The sequence below is a fragment of the Haliaeetus albicilla genome, chromosome 18 (genome assembly GCF_947461875.1).
Source record: "Haliaeetus albicilla chromosome 18, bHalAlb1.1, whole genome shotgun sequence".
In the NCBI taxonomy this organism is placed as follows: domain Eukaryota; kingdom Metazoa; phylum Chordata; class Aves; order Accipitriformes; family Accipitridae; genus Haliaeetus; species Haliaeetus albicilla.
In genome coordinates, this window is record NC_091500.1 from 26,401,538 (window position 1) to 26,416,683 (window position 15,146).

General features: G+C 40.4%; 1 protein-coding gene across 1 annotated transcript in view; it reads left to right on the forward strand.

Annotated features, from left to right (window-relative positions):
• Nucleotides 1–15,146, forward strand: part of LRRC1 (leucine rich repeat containing 1) — a 75,077-nt gene that overhangs the window by 26,672 nt on the left and 33,259 nt on the right. The window contains exons 3-4 of the mRNA XM_069805974.1: nucleotides 3,735–3,813; nucleotides 6,998–7,087. Coding sequence (XP_069662075.1) covers nucleotides 3,735–3,813; nucleotides 6,998–7,087 — 169 coding nt within the window. The remainder of the gene's footprint in view (nucleotides 1–3,734; nucleotides 3,814–6,997; nucleotides 7,088–15,146) is intronic.

The window sequence follows — 15,146 nt, forward strand, 5'->3', positions numbered from 1 at the left end:
GATGCCTTGCAATTAAAGTGAGTTATATTACAACCTGTTGAACTTACTAAATATGTAATGATCCTTAGTTCAGAGAGTTGCACTGAGTTTTTTGTCTGTCCTTTGTCCAGTTAGGTGGAGGAGAAAAATAGTAAAAGTATCAATGGGGGGAGGAAAATGCACTTTACGTGCAAAAAACCCCATATAAATGGAATTTCCTTTCTTTTCCCTGTGTCTGTTACCATTTCTTATTGAAGATTTTGCTCATGTAGTGACTTTGTAGTCTGGGATATCTAAGCTGGGAAAGCACATTTCATGTTCAAAACAGATTCAGTAATTTGCAAATGGATCCAAACTATAAGCAGTGCCTATACTGTCTTATTTCAAGTAGTGTCTTATATTGGAGTAACTTTTACTTAGCTCAGATACTTGTTGGCTTTTAGAAATAATACCCAAGACTTGTAACAGAAAAAGCTTACCAAAACAGTTTTGCTGAGAAGGCATATTTTCTGATTTTCATAGTCCATCATACAGAAGTAGGAGAGAAATTATCTGCAGTTTGGCAGTGAAACTACATGTTGGTGGAGGAAATCGGTAGCATGATTAGTTTCACAAACTTTACTACTGAGGATTTAAGTTTATCTTCTGCTTTATATGTTGCATTTTTATGTGTATATATATATATATATATTTATTCCCAAACAAATTAGTATACTTAGTTCTACTTGAGCTTTGATTTTTGTGGGGGGGGTTTGTTTGTTTTTTTTTGTTTGGGAGAATGATTCATACAGAAAAGTGTGTATCTGTATATGAAAGGGTTGTGTGTGTACACATAGGCAATATAAAAGTTCCAGACACTGGCTTGGCTGCAAAGAAATGAGTTATTTTGAGTCCTCAGAAGCTTTGAAATAGTGATGTCCCTTTCAGGACTTTTCCAGCTAGTTGCTGATGGTTAGCTGAGCTCCGTATTGGTGTTTTGTCGTTGCTGTAATGCAACGTAGAAGTAACAACATCTATTTGAGTGCACGTAGGATCTCTGTGGTCAATAATCCTGTAGTACAAATTCAGTCTTCTACAGGCGACGCTCAATCATGGAATGGGTAAAACCATCAGCTTTGCTGTCTGTAAATGCAATTTTGATATTGTTTTGAGTTGACGTGTATTTCTTTGTAGGAAAAGGGAAAGTTTCCATTTCTGTGTACTGTTTGCATTTCTTAGAACACCCTTTCAAAAGTGAATGCTTCTACGTGAATGTTTAAAAAAAAAAAAAAAGAAAAAAGAGGGAGTATTAGTTTATTTGCCATCTGTTCTGCAAGACAGAACAATGTCCCTGTGATGACATCAGTGCTTTTACTTTCTGGAGTGTTGGTGACAGGCAAACATTTTTAAGTACTTTGAGTGTTTCAAGAATTTATCACTTTAAGGTCATAATTTAATCAGGCAATCTTAATGAAACTTCTGTTTTTCATTTTAGTTTCTTAAATGCACTATTCAGACCTGTTTGTCCTTACCATGAGAAACCAATAGAGTGAGGTTTTGACTCCTGAAGCGAAGTCAGCAGAATCGCTTGTGAATGTGACACTTTGAAATAGGCTGGTTGTTCAAGTGTCTCCCATTTGAATTTGGGAGCCCTGTGGCTCCTGTGGTAGTTCCATGGCTACTTCTGAGGTTCTTCATGGAGGATCTGCTGGCTGACTGCGCCACGGGCGTGTGTCGTGCTGGACTGAGGCTTGAGGTGAAACCCATGAAGAGGTTTGAAGAGCCTGACCACAAGGCTTGGTTGCTCCCTGGCCTGACACCCCCTGCTCACTCATTGCTGTTGGATTTCTAGGAAAGATCAACCGTTTCCCCTCAAATACCAAAGCTGTTCTGAAGGAATGGGTGGGTAAGAACATATAAAATACCTCTGATGGGACTTAGTCTCTAAAGTCACTTATTCCGTTTTATGGGACAACTACTGCTGTTGACAGGACTTAGGGTTTATGTAGATTCAAAAGTAGTTTACGGCTCCATGCAAACCTCAACCTAGGTGGCTTTGTTTGGTGCTGTGACACCAAACAGCTTGGTTGTTTGATATGGCACACCGTGGGTATTCACCTTTCTTATTCATTATTTTGATATTTAGTAACAGTGAATATATTTTCTGAATATGCAGTGTGTTTCTGGGGTTAGTGATTAGACCACTCCAGAGCTACTTGTAATCATTAGGAACCGTTTCTCCGTCTGCCCCGGCTGTTTCCAGAGCTGTGCCTGGTGAGTGTACTGGGAGCACTGGGGTTCATAAGGCAAGAGTGATTTGCTGCCGTTCCAGGAGGAAGCACCTCTTGGGATGGAGTGAAACCCATTTGGGGGTGCCTGTACCCCTTCTTCCCTGCAGCCCTTCCCACTCGTGCAGAAGAAGGTTCCCAGGAGATGCTCCTCTACCGCCTTTTCATTGATCGTTCACAGCTGGTGACCTGTGGGTTTGGAAGATGTTCTTGCTGGCTCTGGGTTCAGTTCTGACCTGGGAATCATTCAAAAGAAATGCATTTGCTCAGATTACCTGGCAAGAGATGAACCTGATGAGCAGATACTCTCCTCCCTCCTCCATCCGTCACACCACTTTTGGGGAGAAGAGCTGAATGAAATACATGAATAGTCAATTCTGAGTTACTCAGCTAGGTAGGAGGAGGCCTAATTTCCAAATATTTTTCAACAAGTAGCTCACTGATGGCTGCTGAGGTCAGTGGTGCCACTTGCATGAGGAAAAATCTATGAAGACATTTCCTGAAGTATTCTTTGTGATGAGAACATCAGGAAGAGGAGATGGAGTAGGTGTAATGCTTTGTAGAAAAAATGGAAATAGGAGAAAAACCTTGGAAACAGAAATCTGATTTTTACTTTAAGATTTGCCTTTATTTCTTTTTGAATTCTTTTCAAAATGAATCATAAAAATCTAAGTGGCTAAACAAGGAAACCAAACATGTTACTTTCATTTTTGCTGGATCTCAATGACAGTAAACAAGGACTTACACAGACGACCCACAGCCTATTCGTGGAAATACAGCTTGATGTAAAAGACCCAGAAGACAATTGTATTTTTAAGATAGCATGCCTAACTTCAGTAGGTAACTGTGTTACGTTGAAGATACTTGAAAAAAAAAAAAACAACCCTATTTTCACATACAAATATCTCTGATTACTTTCTGGCAATCTGAAATAGTGTACTGGTACTTACTTGGGACCTGTCAATTTAAATAATATTTTCAAATTACCTGGCTTTAGTGCGAGGGAGGCTGGTTCTGCTCCTGTGAGTGTATGTTACAGGTGGAGAGACTTGCACATTCTCTTCTTCCTTCCCTTGTTTTCCCTGCCCATGTACTTTTCGCCAGCAGAGATTGTGGGCATGTATTGATCAAATTACAAGAGGTTCAGATTTTAATTGTTTCTTTAGGACAGTCCTAGCATATAGAAAGAAGGTCTGTTTTTTTGATGGGCAGAGGCTGATAAAGACCAGTCCAAGGACAGGTGAGTAGCCTAGGATCAGGAAGATGAGTGTGGAGCAGGAGGGGGAAATGGGATGTGAAAAAGCACTAAATGGCTCTGCCACAACAGCTGTGTACTTGGACGTGAAGCAGTCTTGCGTGTTGAAATGTCTTGAAAGGTACCAAGATAATTCCTTGCAGTAGCAAGTTACTGAATGTAATGAGGCAATAATTTCAGTGTAGATGCAGTACAGTTGTTGACAATTTTTTCTTTTTGTTTTTCTTCTGCAGATATTCCTGAAATACCAGAAAGCATCTCATTCTGCAGAGCACTACAGGTAGCAGATTTCAGTGGGAATCCACTGACTAGGTAACTTCCACCTTCTTCTTAGTACTTGCCATACCAGAATTACAATCTTGCTGTAACAATTACAATTTTAAATAAGCCCTTAAAAATTGTGATCTAGGATCTCTATGAAATCTTGCCAACGGTGTCTGTCTCTGGCAGGGACTGCAGCAAAAGTTCAGATTTAAAAAGTGATGTGCATCTTTCCTGGGAGGGGATGAAATTTGCTAGCCAGCCAGGAAAAATGTAAATCTGATTGTCTCAAGTAATTTTCATTCCTCTTCCTAAATGCATAGGAAAACCATGCTCATACTTGGGAGAGATAAGGCAATGGTTAGCACAAATGCATTGGCACAAACCCAGGTGCCTGATGATTCGGAATAGACTTTAGATCAGCCGCTGCAGATAATGGCTTTTACTAATGATTAAAGCTTGGACTAGTGTTTCATCACCCTCCCATCAGTTGGGACACAGTGACATGCAGTAACATGTGGCAAAAATGCACTGCATATGTCAGTGGCTGCTGCCAGTCTGCGTTCTGATGAGCTGGGGTGTGGGGATTAGGCACACTTTTAGTATAGAAGAGGAATTTTGTTTACATTTCTCTGTTTGTTTTGCTGAAGAATTTTGAGTTTATCTAGTGAAATGAGGCTGGAGATAGCAAGGAAGAGGTGATCTTCTAGTTAAGAGCTTTGAATACTATTTGGAGAACTGTTTCCTAAAGCAGCCCATGCCACAGAGCTCCTTTGTGATGTGGAGCAAGTCACATAAGCCAGAGTATTCACGGTGGGTGCTCGCCTGCTGACTTGCTTTGCTTTGCACTGAGATGGGCTAGGAATACTTGCACGATTAGCTGGCTGGCTGGGGTGCAGGAGTGCTAACAAACAGGAGAGTGTCTGTAATATCTCAAGCTGCTCCAGTGGTTTTGCAAGACGGGCTTCTCCCATGTGTGCAGCTGTGATTCTTCAGAAGTACGCTCTGAATATCACCCATAGTGTGTTCCAAGTTCTCTGGAAAGTCACATCTCTGAGTGTTAAAGGGACACTTGTGATCTTAATCCCTGTGCCTCTGTAGCCCATTTATATAGTGAGGATAATAACACCACCACAAAAGTCTGGTAAAGCAAACTGAGGCTGAACTGATGTCCAGATACACAAGTGGTGAGGGTCACCGAACAGCTTTTTCCCAGTCATCAGTGTGCAGTACATAAAGCTCAGAGCTGCATCTTGTGGTATTGAAACCAAAATTGTCTGTAGTAGTGTGCTAGTTATCTTTCTCTATTTTGTGTGCTGGATAAGGCCTTCAGCCCAAGTAATGTATTTCCTTAAATGGTAGCTGTAATGCACAGCTACAGCTGAGTGGAATTAACAAAAGAGTTGAAAGGCTTTTTAATGGGCTTGAAATAGATCTCATAACTCTTTGTTGACAGTTTAAGGGAATTCTAAAAATTCTTGATAAAGTGGCTCCAAAGTGTATGCATGTCCTGGAAAACATCACTCCAAGCAGTTTACTAAGTTAGAAAACACAGATACCAGAAGCTGTTTACACATGGTTGCCAAGTATTTTCTGTGATGAGATCCAGAATTTCAGTTTTACCTATATAACAGGATGTACGTTTTGGCACTAATTTGCCCAGGCAGAGTGGGAAAGTCTCATAGTGATTTCCTTTTGTGTGATATCCTGGAACTTTTTTCAGCCACTGATTCTCATCCTTACTTCCTCTAAGCTTAAAAGCCAGTCGAAGATCTTCCCAGTCAGTGTTCTACTACTAATACAGTATGTTGCCTTATTGTCAAACTTAATCATTGATGAACCTGCAGCATTAAAAGTGGCTGGCAGACCATTTTTCCAGATTATTTCAGGTTTATGGTAATAAAAAGGCTCATTTATTGTAGATTAGACTGGAAGTCCACTGTATGCTATAGGTAGAAGAGAACAGTTCTAGTTGGAAGGGACCTACAACAATCATCTAGTCCAACTACCTGTCCTCTTGAGGGCTGACCAAAAGGTAATCAGCCCATTTAACTCCAGTCTTAAACCTGTTAGAGCCTAAACAGTAATGGATAGTTACAGTGGCACTCACAGTGTAGAGATATTGAGCATGTTCTGTTAATAAGGTCAGCAAAGAGTGCAGTATGGAGCTGAGCACATGAAAAGCCCCTCCTGCCCCCCACTGTAATTTGTCTTTTCCCCTTTCCCCATCATGCACAGTTGGATTTGCCTGTAGGTGTGCATCTCCTTTTGACTAGTAGGCTGCAGGTCATACCATGAGCCTTGAGCTGGGTGATGGGGAGAGCAGGAACCAAACCAAACGCTACAGCTTGAGCTTAGATTGCATGCTCTGAGGGTCGAGCAGAAGTTGGATGGCTGGGCCAGGGGCTTCTCCTCCTCTACCTCCTTGCTCCTTTACCCCACCTTGTCTCCTGTGCAACTGCAAACTGAGCTACTTGGTGCAACCTGGCTGCCAGCAAGCAGTGAGTGGTCCAGGAACCCATCCGCGGGAGGGGAAGCCGAGCCTTGCAGAAGACCAACTGGGTGATGGACCTACAGGCTTTGGGAACTTTGGGAGTGTTTTGCATGTGGCTGCATTTTATAGTGTAAGAAGGGAGGGATTACATGCTGCTGTGCTGTGAGCTAGTAAATGTGAAATGCTGTAACAGCAGAACGTTGTCTTCATAGTGAACAGACTGTTTCTTCAAAAAGCAATTGAAGAGCAGCCTAGTAGCTAATATGAAAAGGCCATGCTGTAAGCATGTATGGAGCTGAAGCCTGAATAAAAATAATTAATTTAATTATTTTACCATCTAGGTGATACAGGAAAATAATAGTAAAAAAACGTTTGGTTTGGTTTTTTTTTTTAAATGTTTGATTTTTTAAATTTGTTAAAATGCTTTAAATGTTCTCAAGCTCTATAGCTTTTTAAATTTGCAAATTGGGGGCAGGGAAGACAGGGTCTAGGGGACAGGGATATTACCTGTTCTTTGACAAAGAAGAAACTTTAAAATCTTGTAACTCATGGGTTGTTTTTTTTCTTACTATGTGCCTTAGAATTTTCTGAGAGTCATGCTGGAGTCTGGGCAGGCCTCCCTCTGTGTCTATTTGCTAAATAGACTGTTGTTTTCCACTACATGTTCTCTTTTTCAGTATGTGTTACATGAATGTGAATACTTCTGCTGGAAGTCCTTGATTTGAATTAATATCTCCACAGGTTGCCCGAAAGCTTTCCTGAATTACAGAATCTAACATGTCTTTCAGTAAATGACATCTCTCTGCAAGCACTACCTGAAAACATTGGGAAGTAAGTTTTTTATACTTGATTACTATCTTAATTTGTTTTCTCTTTATTGTTTTGCCTATTGTATACATGACTTGCATAATTGTATGTAATATACCTGTAAAGATATTTACAGGACTGCGCTTATTTTTTATATTTTTTCCAGTTTGAGGGATCTGTTTAAGAAAAATCCCTTTGCATTTCCACTTGTCATTAGCAGGCTAATGCAGAATCTGAAGCATGTGTGTGTATGTTTTGACTCTGTTCTCCGGGATTTGGCGTAACTTGGAATTTTGGTTGCAAAATTAAATAGGTGTTTTGTGATGCAGATCTGACCTTTTGCTTTCCTTCATTGTAGTAGACCATTGATCCATTATTGTGAACATGTCAGATGGCTTGCAGCTTAGCTCAAAACCAGACAATTGTTGGCACAAGAACAGATGGGTAAAAGCTGGCTGTGATCAGGGTGGAAATTAGAAGGTTCCTAACTATAGGAGCAGTCTGGTTCTGAAAAAACCTCCAGTGGGAGCTGTGGAGATGAAAACTCACAGAACAGCTCTTAAGATGAAATTTGATAAGCTTTTAAGATGTGTTTGTTAACTCTGGAAGGGTTGCAAGGGCAGACTTCCAAAGTGGAGACAGATGGAGAGTAAAGAGAACATTGTTTATCTGTCTCTTTTTGACTGAAATGAACATCCACGCTTACAGAAGGGAAATCTCTCTCAGTGGAGAGAAGAGTATCTCTTCCAATTTAAAGGAGAGGAGGTAATTCCATGTGTCCTCACCTGAATATGTGAGAATGGCTGTGCTGGTTCAGATCAAAGACTCATCTAGCCCAGCTTCCTTCTACAGTTGCAGTAAGTAGATGCCTAGTGAGGATTAATAAGAAAAGCATGTGTTTGATTACTCCTCTTTCCATCCCCTGACTGTTTCTGGTTCAGAGGATTTCCCGAGCTTTGGATCTTGGTTTGTCTAATTGGTAGTCCATAATGAATCTCTCTTCCGTGTACTTGTCCAGTTTCTCCTTAAGCTTGTGTAGACATCTCTAGTATTATCCCCTGGCAAATAGCTCCACAGGTTTATTACCCATTGCATTGATTTGTTGGGGTTTTTTTGAGCCTGGCTCTATCTACCTTGCCTGTGATGCCTAGTATTGGAAGAGACAGTGAGCAGCTGATCCCTATGCACTTGATCTGCCGTTGATGCCTTTGTGTTTTCTACTGTATCCTCAGGTGCTTTTTTCCAGGCTGAAGAGTCTAACTTGCTATTCCAGCTTCAGGAATAGTCTTCACAGAACTTAAGATATTTGTGCTTTAACTCAGAAAAGTTATTTGTTACTTTTGCTGGGAAACATACCATTTTAGAGAATTTGAAGTTTCTTGCAGCACCTGATTGTTCCCTATCTCCCCCTCCCCCCCCTTTTTTTTTTTAATCTGCACCTACCTTTATGGTTACCTTACCTATACTGTTGTTCTAAGTTTCTGTGTACTGAACCACTTCCATCTTGCTTCAGAAAGCTACAGTAACTCAGATGTTGAGTCGTGAGTATCAGTAGAGGCCTATTAATCTTGGACATCCTTTCATAAAGTGGAATATTTCTAACATGGCTTCTTTGGGGAGTCAGCGTAGTCCCTAACAATAAAACCCAACTGTTTCTAAACAGAGGAGTCCTCCAGAAGGGATCTTATTATTAAGAGCTCCTGCAATGTAGTCAAGTTCAGACCAGCATTGCTTTAGCCACTTCCCATGGGTATGAAAGCTGTCAGCTGGCACCACTCCAGCAGCAACAGAAGTGGAAAATGTCTTTTGAAACCTTCCACAAGCACTAACAGGTACAGCTAATGTGTGCCCAGTGACTATGGCAAAGTCTTACCTAAAAACTGCATGGGCCGGGGCTTTTGTGACATTCTTCCTTTTCTGTAAAAGTTCACAAAAGTTTTCATGCAGCTTTTTGCAGCACTGGCAGCTAAGAACAGGCTTGTTCAGACTTTGCGGTTACTGAAAACCAAGGCCAAAAATTTGGGATCCTGCCGGATTCTGAAAATGAATACAAGAAACATGACAAGCTGAAACAATTCCCAAAGCATGAGGTGGACTGCTGGTTTGCAGACAGTAGCTAGAGGAAGGTTGCTGACTTCCCTGAGAGGTCACTGCCTGCAGTGGCTTAGGCTTCTTGCTTGTCCTGCTTGTCGATTTGGTAGTGTGAGTGGTGATAGCCTCTGTTTTGGACCAAATGACTAGAAACAACTTTGGTTAAAATGGGGATACCAGGCATTTGTAGAGATGTCAATATGTGGGCCTGTGCAAGAATAAGGGTAAAAAATTGCTTATTATTGATCCTAAGCAGTCCAAGGAAATGCTGTGATGCTATTTCAGCCCTATGTGAGCTGTTGCAGAGCAGAGCAGCATAACCCATCCTCCCTCAAAGCCTGTACCTGATTCCCAATATTGAAGCTAAAAACCAGGGGTCCTCACTTGCTTTGGGAAGAGCCATATGCTTGTGCTGGTGGTCTTCGTGAGTTCTCCTGGAGGGCTAGACTTGAATAAAAGTCTGACAGGCCTGCTTTGATCTGGGAAGTGCTCCCAGGTTAGCTATCTAGAATAAGAATATTGTACTTTTACAAAAACAATTCAATCTCATTAGTAGAAATTTCTTCTATCAGATTTATGCTTAAAGAAGCAGAGACAAATGTGTGGGGCTGTTGTCTTTGGCTCATCAGGTATTCACGATAGGTAGGAATATGGCAGTTGGGAAGTCGACGGTAAGCTTGGGCTAAAGATGCATGTTTTCCAACTCAGAAGAATATTAATGTAACATGAGGGAAACTCATGGGGTGTCCACCCAAATCGTAACTGTTCATGAAGTCTGTTGGGGAATGTCTTGGTGACAGAGAGAAAGGGATTCTGTCTTGTTCCAGTTGAAAATTATTGGGAGGTCTTTTTTGTAGCCAATTAGAACTGCAACCTGAAGTCCTTATGGATCACTTCTGGGAGTGAATTGTATCAAATTTTTAGCATTAGATCTGTAAGTAATAGTTTTATTTTTTTCAGTCTGGCTACCAACAAGTGCAGCTTCCCTTTTTTAGTTCACAAAATTTTCATCATTTATTGCAAGTGAATTTGATGGTGCAGCCGACCGCCTTGTGTTTGGTAAAAGCAGTGAATTGCTCTGTGGCTTCTCCAAAGGTTGCCTGCTTGTGCTTTTTGTTCCCTTCTCTGTTCTCTTCCCTCTGCACTTGCTGGGACCCAAAAAATGCTAGGCATTAGAAAGAAGGTAATGCTAATGGTGTCTTTCTGGCTAAAGATTCCAAGTAAGGCTCTTAGAGGCATTTGGATATGTTTGTGAATGCCTTACTGGAGTTTCTGTGTGCTTTGGATAATAATCCATGGTGTTATTTGATGGAATAGGCTGGACCTATGTGCTCTGTGTGAGATGTGTCAAATAGTGAGCAAACAAATTTATACTGGTGATTTATGCTACTAAAGTTGGGCTTGTTTTGGGAAAAACTTGAATTCCCTATGCTTGCTGCTGGTCTTCTGTCTGCTAGAGTATGTGGAAACTTAGGGAAATGCATCCTAAATTCTTATGGTCTTATACTCTTGTCTGGGAAACTGCCTAATACAGCCAGTGAAATCTCTTAATTCATCTTCATGTAGTACAGTGATCAGTATGTACTTAGTGCCTCTTCTTTTTTAAAAGCTACCTACTCAAAATCTTGTGGCACTGCAAATTTGCCCTATTGTCTTAAATGGGGAAAGCAACAAAAGTAATGGCAAATATTTTCTAAACAGCAATACTTTGAAGGTTAGTTAGGAAGTTCTTCCTAATGGCAGATAATAGACTTGAATTGCCTTGCGGTGAACCGTTAGTGGAAGTGTGTCTTCTTCATGAATTCAGATATCCAGTCCATTTTTTCACATGGTCTGATGTATAAGGTAAATGCCAATGTTCAGGTTCACTGTCCCAGGCCAGTGTGAACTTGTTCAAGCCATTGATATGTAGAGTTGCTGTTAGTATTTTTACTGTGCCATTATGAATTCTTCTGCACAGACCTTTCATATTTTTCTTGTTCTTTGTGTTGCCAGAAGGAGTATTTTTAAGGGTCCCAACTGGATGTTTGAAGAGTATAGGCAAGGCCTTCCTTGAACCTTTTGTCTTTCCTCTTGCTTGTGCATAGCCATACTCAGTGTATGCCAGCTTTTCTCCTTCTGTTTAATCACTTCAATCTGCTTATCCGGTGCTGATATATGTGGTGAAAGTTTTCCCGTGTTAGATGAAGCATTCCTCTTTTAAGCTCATGCATTGTTTTGGGGCATACTAGAAAGATATGTGACACACTGCTTGAGGACTTGATAACAGACTAGATGTCTTAATATCACCAGTGCTATTTTTTTGTGTTTCTCTGTGACCTGTGTTCTCTTAACTCATGATGTGGTTGCTATCTGGAGTAAAACAGTGAATGCTGATGCATGTGAGATACTTTAGCTAATAATTAGGTGGGTGCAGCTTGGAGCAGGAGTTGTCCTGTTGGGTAGTTGAACCATTTGGAGAAACAAGTTACACAATTTAAGCTGTGAGTGGGAGTGTCTTTTACAGCGTTGCTCAGTCTAATGAGCGTTAAGTCTGATTTCCTTGCCTATTCTGCAGGACCATGTGTGTCTGTAGAGCTGCTCAATGAGCAAGCATAACCTGTTCCTCCCAGCATGGGTAGCATTTAGGAATTTCCAGTTGCATCCAGGATTTTTCGGCAATAATTCCGTATTCATGTAACACCCAAAACACAGGGCATGACTTATTCCTGAAATTAAAAAATCAGAGTATTTGTATGTAGGGGTATTTGGGTAAATCAGGGTGTTTTTCTGTAAGGCTTCCTAGGGCATACCTTACAGTAGTATGAAAAATTTAACGTCTGTCTGTCCCCACACCTTCTCTGTCCTTATGTGTTCATTCTGTAGTGTTGGCTTCAGGATTAGTTCCCCACCACCACCAGCCCACTGGGATGTTGGCTTTTTCCCAGCAAAGATTTGGGAACTTAGAGATCCATACAGTGCGCTCATGGCTTAACGTCTAGAAAGAGAAGAGAGATTGTGTCAGCTTTGTATGTTTGTTTATTTATTTGTGGTTCTTAGGCTTGAATGAAGTCCAGGTACCTTCTTGGAAAGGCTTTTATGTGTGTCTCTGATGTTTAATCTAGCATCGGACTCTTAGATGGGTGCTTCACAAGGAATCAGCCCTAGCCAAAAAACCAGTCCTTTCAGTATGAAATGTGTAATTGAAAAAGACAGTTATCTGTCAAACTCTGTGGGAACAACAAAATCAACAAGTTTCTTTAACGGCTGAAGCAGAGCTTCACTACTGTGCTTTAAATTATGATTTAAGGCCTGTTGCCTGTCAGCACACCAAGCATCTAACTCATAACCAGTTTTTAGCTTTCACCATTTTTTCAGAAGTCTTGTCTGTGCCTGGAAAAGGTAAAGATTACCTCTTTTTTTTGGATGCTACGGTTTAAAGCGTGAGATTATTACTGACTGGCAGGTAGAGTTTTTGAAAGTTCCCTGTCTGAACTCTAGCATGGCAAATAAAAAAGCTTTCCTTTGCCATACACAATCTTTATTTTTTCTCCCCACCCTGAAACGTACAGATGGTCTCCTACTTGGACATGATCTCCAAATCCTGAGGATTCAACAAAAGATCATAGTAATATTGTAATTTGTAGTATCCCCATCATTTACAGCCTCCTCTCCCCTGCCCCATCCCCCCCCCTTTTTGGTTTTTTTTTTTTTTTTTTTTAGAGAGAACTGCACAGTCCGTGATGCAAGAAAGTAGAATAGCTTTATTTTAGCTTTAGAAATTTTTGATGTGGGGAGGGGTGAATTTCTTTAGATGGGAAGGATATTCTTATGCCGGTGACTGATGAGTCTGGTTTACCCCCAAGCTGCAAGCAGGCTGAATGGATCTGTGGACCTTACTACTGAAAGGGAATTATCAGGTAAGCAGATAAATTTTCCTCTTAACGTCTGCAGCTAGCAGCTAGAATGCCAAAATAGGCATTTCATTATGACAGTGAACATAATGAAAAGAGTAGAGCAAATGTTACTGCACTTGGGAGCATTGTTTTACAGAAAGATTTGTTATAGGCATGCTTTTCAAGAGTCATGGAACCACAAATATCCAGAGATCCTGTGTTAGAGAAACAAAGTCACTGAGCGTGGTGGGTTTTTATATGCATGTGTGTTTAATTCTAGAGGTTTTGAAGTTTTCAGCAACCTCTGAACTCAGAATCTTGAATGTTGATCTGAATAGGAGTAGCTGGAGAATAAAAGGTCTTCAAAGGCAAGGATGATGCACTCAATGCAGATGGTCCAGAAGCAGATCAGAATGGCATGCTTATTCTGATAATGGATTCCTGGGCCAGTCCTTGACTGTGTTTTTCCTAGTGTATGCTAGGATGCCTAAAGTGTAGATTACACATCTGGTAGCATCACACAGAATGGAAAATGGTCTTAAAATTGTGTGGGACAAGACAATGTAATTCTGTTTTAAGGTTTAGCATAAATTACGATTAAAATGATTAAAATATGGTCTTACATGATACAACAGAAGTGATGGGGAGGCTTCTCTTGCAAATACATAGAAGGAGGACTGTTTGTAGGTGGTCTGGCTAGGCTGATATAAATAGTATTAAAAGCTCTCACTCTGGCTTATCTGAATTTAGCATGACAAGTAGTATTTACAGAGTTTGAGTAGGTAGAGCATTCAGTGTTAAGCACAGCTGTTTGCTGAATGGCAAAACTGAATGTTAGGGAACTCAAAAGTTTATTGCAGGAACACTGTTTAACAGTGTAGGAGTGAATGCAGTGCCATCTGGCCTTTAAATAAGAGATGTTGCATCTTGTATGTTACACGAGGAAGAAATGTTTAACATATATTTAGCAATATTTTTTTGAAAGAAATTAATCCCATTTTTTAGTTGTCATTGAAGATTGACGTTGCATGAGTGGAATGGAAAATATTTTGAAAATGAAATCTTGTTGTAATAGTGAATTGGTTTAGCTTCCCCAACCTGCTTCAGTAATCTTGATAAGCAAATTGGAGAATGTTCAGTTAAAGCATTCAAAAGTGAACAGGCTGAGCCGTAATTACGAATCTCTCTCTTCTTAATGATGCCTTTTGAAGGTCATAGGGAGTTCAGTGTTCCTGTCAATTTTTTGGACCATGCTGCTTGCTGTGTGTGAGAGAGGGAGAGAGTAGAACTGATTTCAGTAACTTGAAAACCAAGCTTAGGTAGAAAACTAGTCTTAATTAGCAGCTTAGAATACATCTGTTACATATTTAGGGAATTCCTTGGCCATAAACTGTAGAACTTTCCTCTGTTTTTAAAATTTGGATGTGACTTATAGTACTGGTCATCTGTTTAGTCTTTCCTTCAGCTAGTGACTGATAAGATCCTAATGTTTTTTATCCTTCTGTTTTCACTTGTGGAAGATCTGTAGCTTTTTACAAGCTAATTAATGGTATTGACAATTCAGTTCAAGTAACTGACTGTGCAGATGCTCTTCCTCTGGCTTTCAGTGTCTTTGCTGTTTAAGTTTTGGATGACAAAAGTACCAGTTTACTTTCTTTTGTGCCTATTAAAATCAGTCTTCCAAGGAAGGGTATTTTTTCCCCTGTAATTTGTGTGCACTTCTCCCAGCTCTGTAGAAAATGGCAAGTATTAGGAACATAATCCTCACTTTCAGATTTTCTTACTAGAATACTGTCCTGCTTGTCAATCTCCAGAAGTGGACTGCTAAGGAAAGCCTCACGTGCCTTTCCCTTGCACATTATACACCTAAACTTGAGAGGAAAGAATAGTGTTTAACTTAGATGCAAGTTACTTCAAGTTGCTTTGCCTCCAAAAAAGGAGGAGGGGGAATGCTCTCAAAGATGACTTCTGGAAGAACGGTCTTTAACAATACTGGTGAGACATAATAACAGTTTCATCAAAACTAAATCTTAGTTATCTTGCTTTGCAGTTGTTTTTACAGCATCCCTTATGTTCCAAGGTACAACCATAGGACTTCACGTCTGTGAAGATGGCTT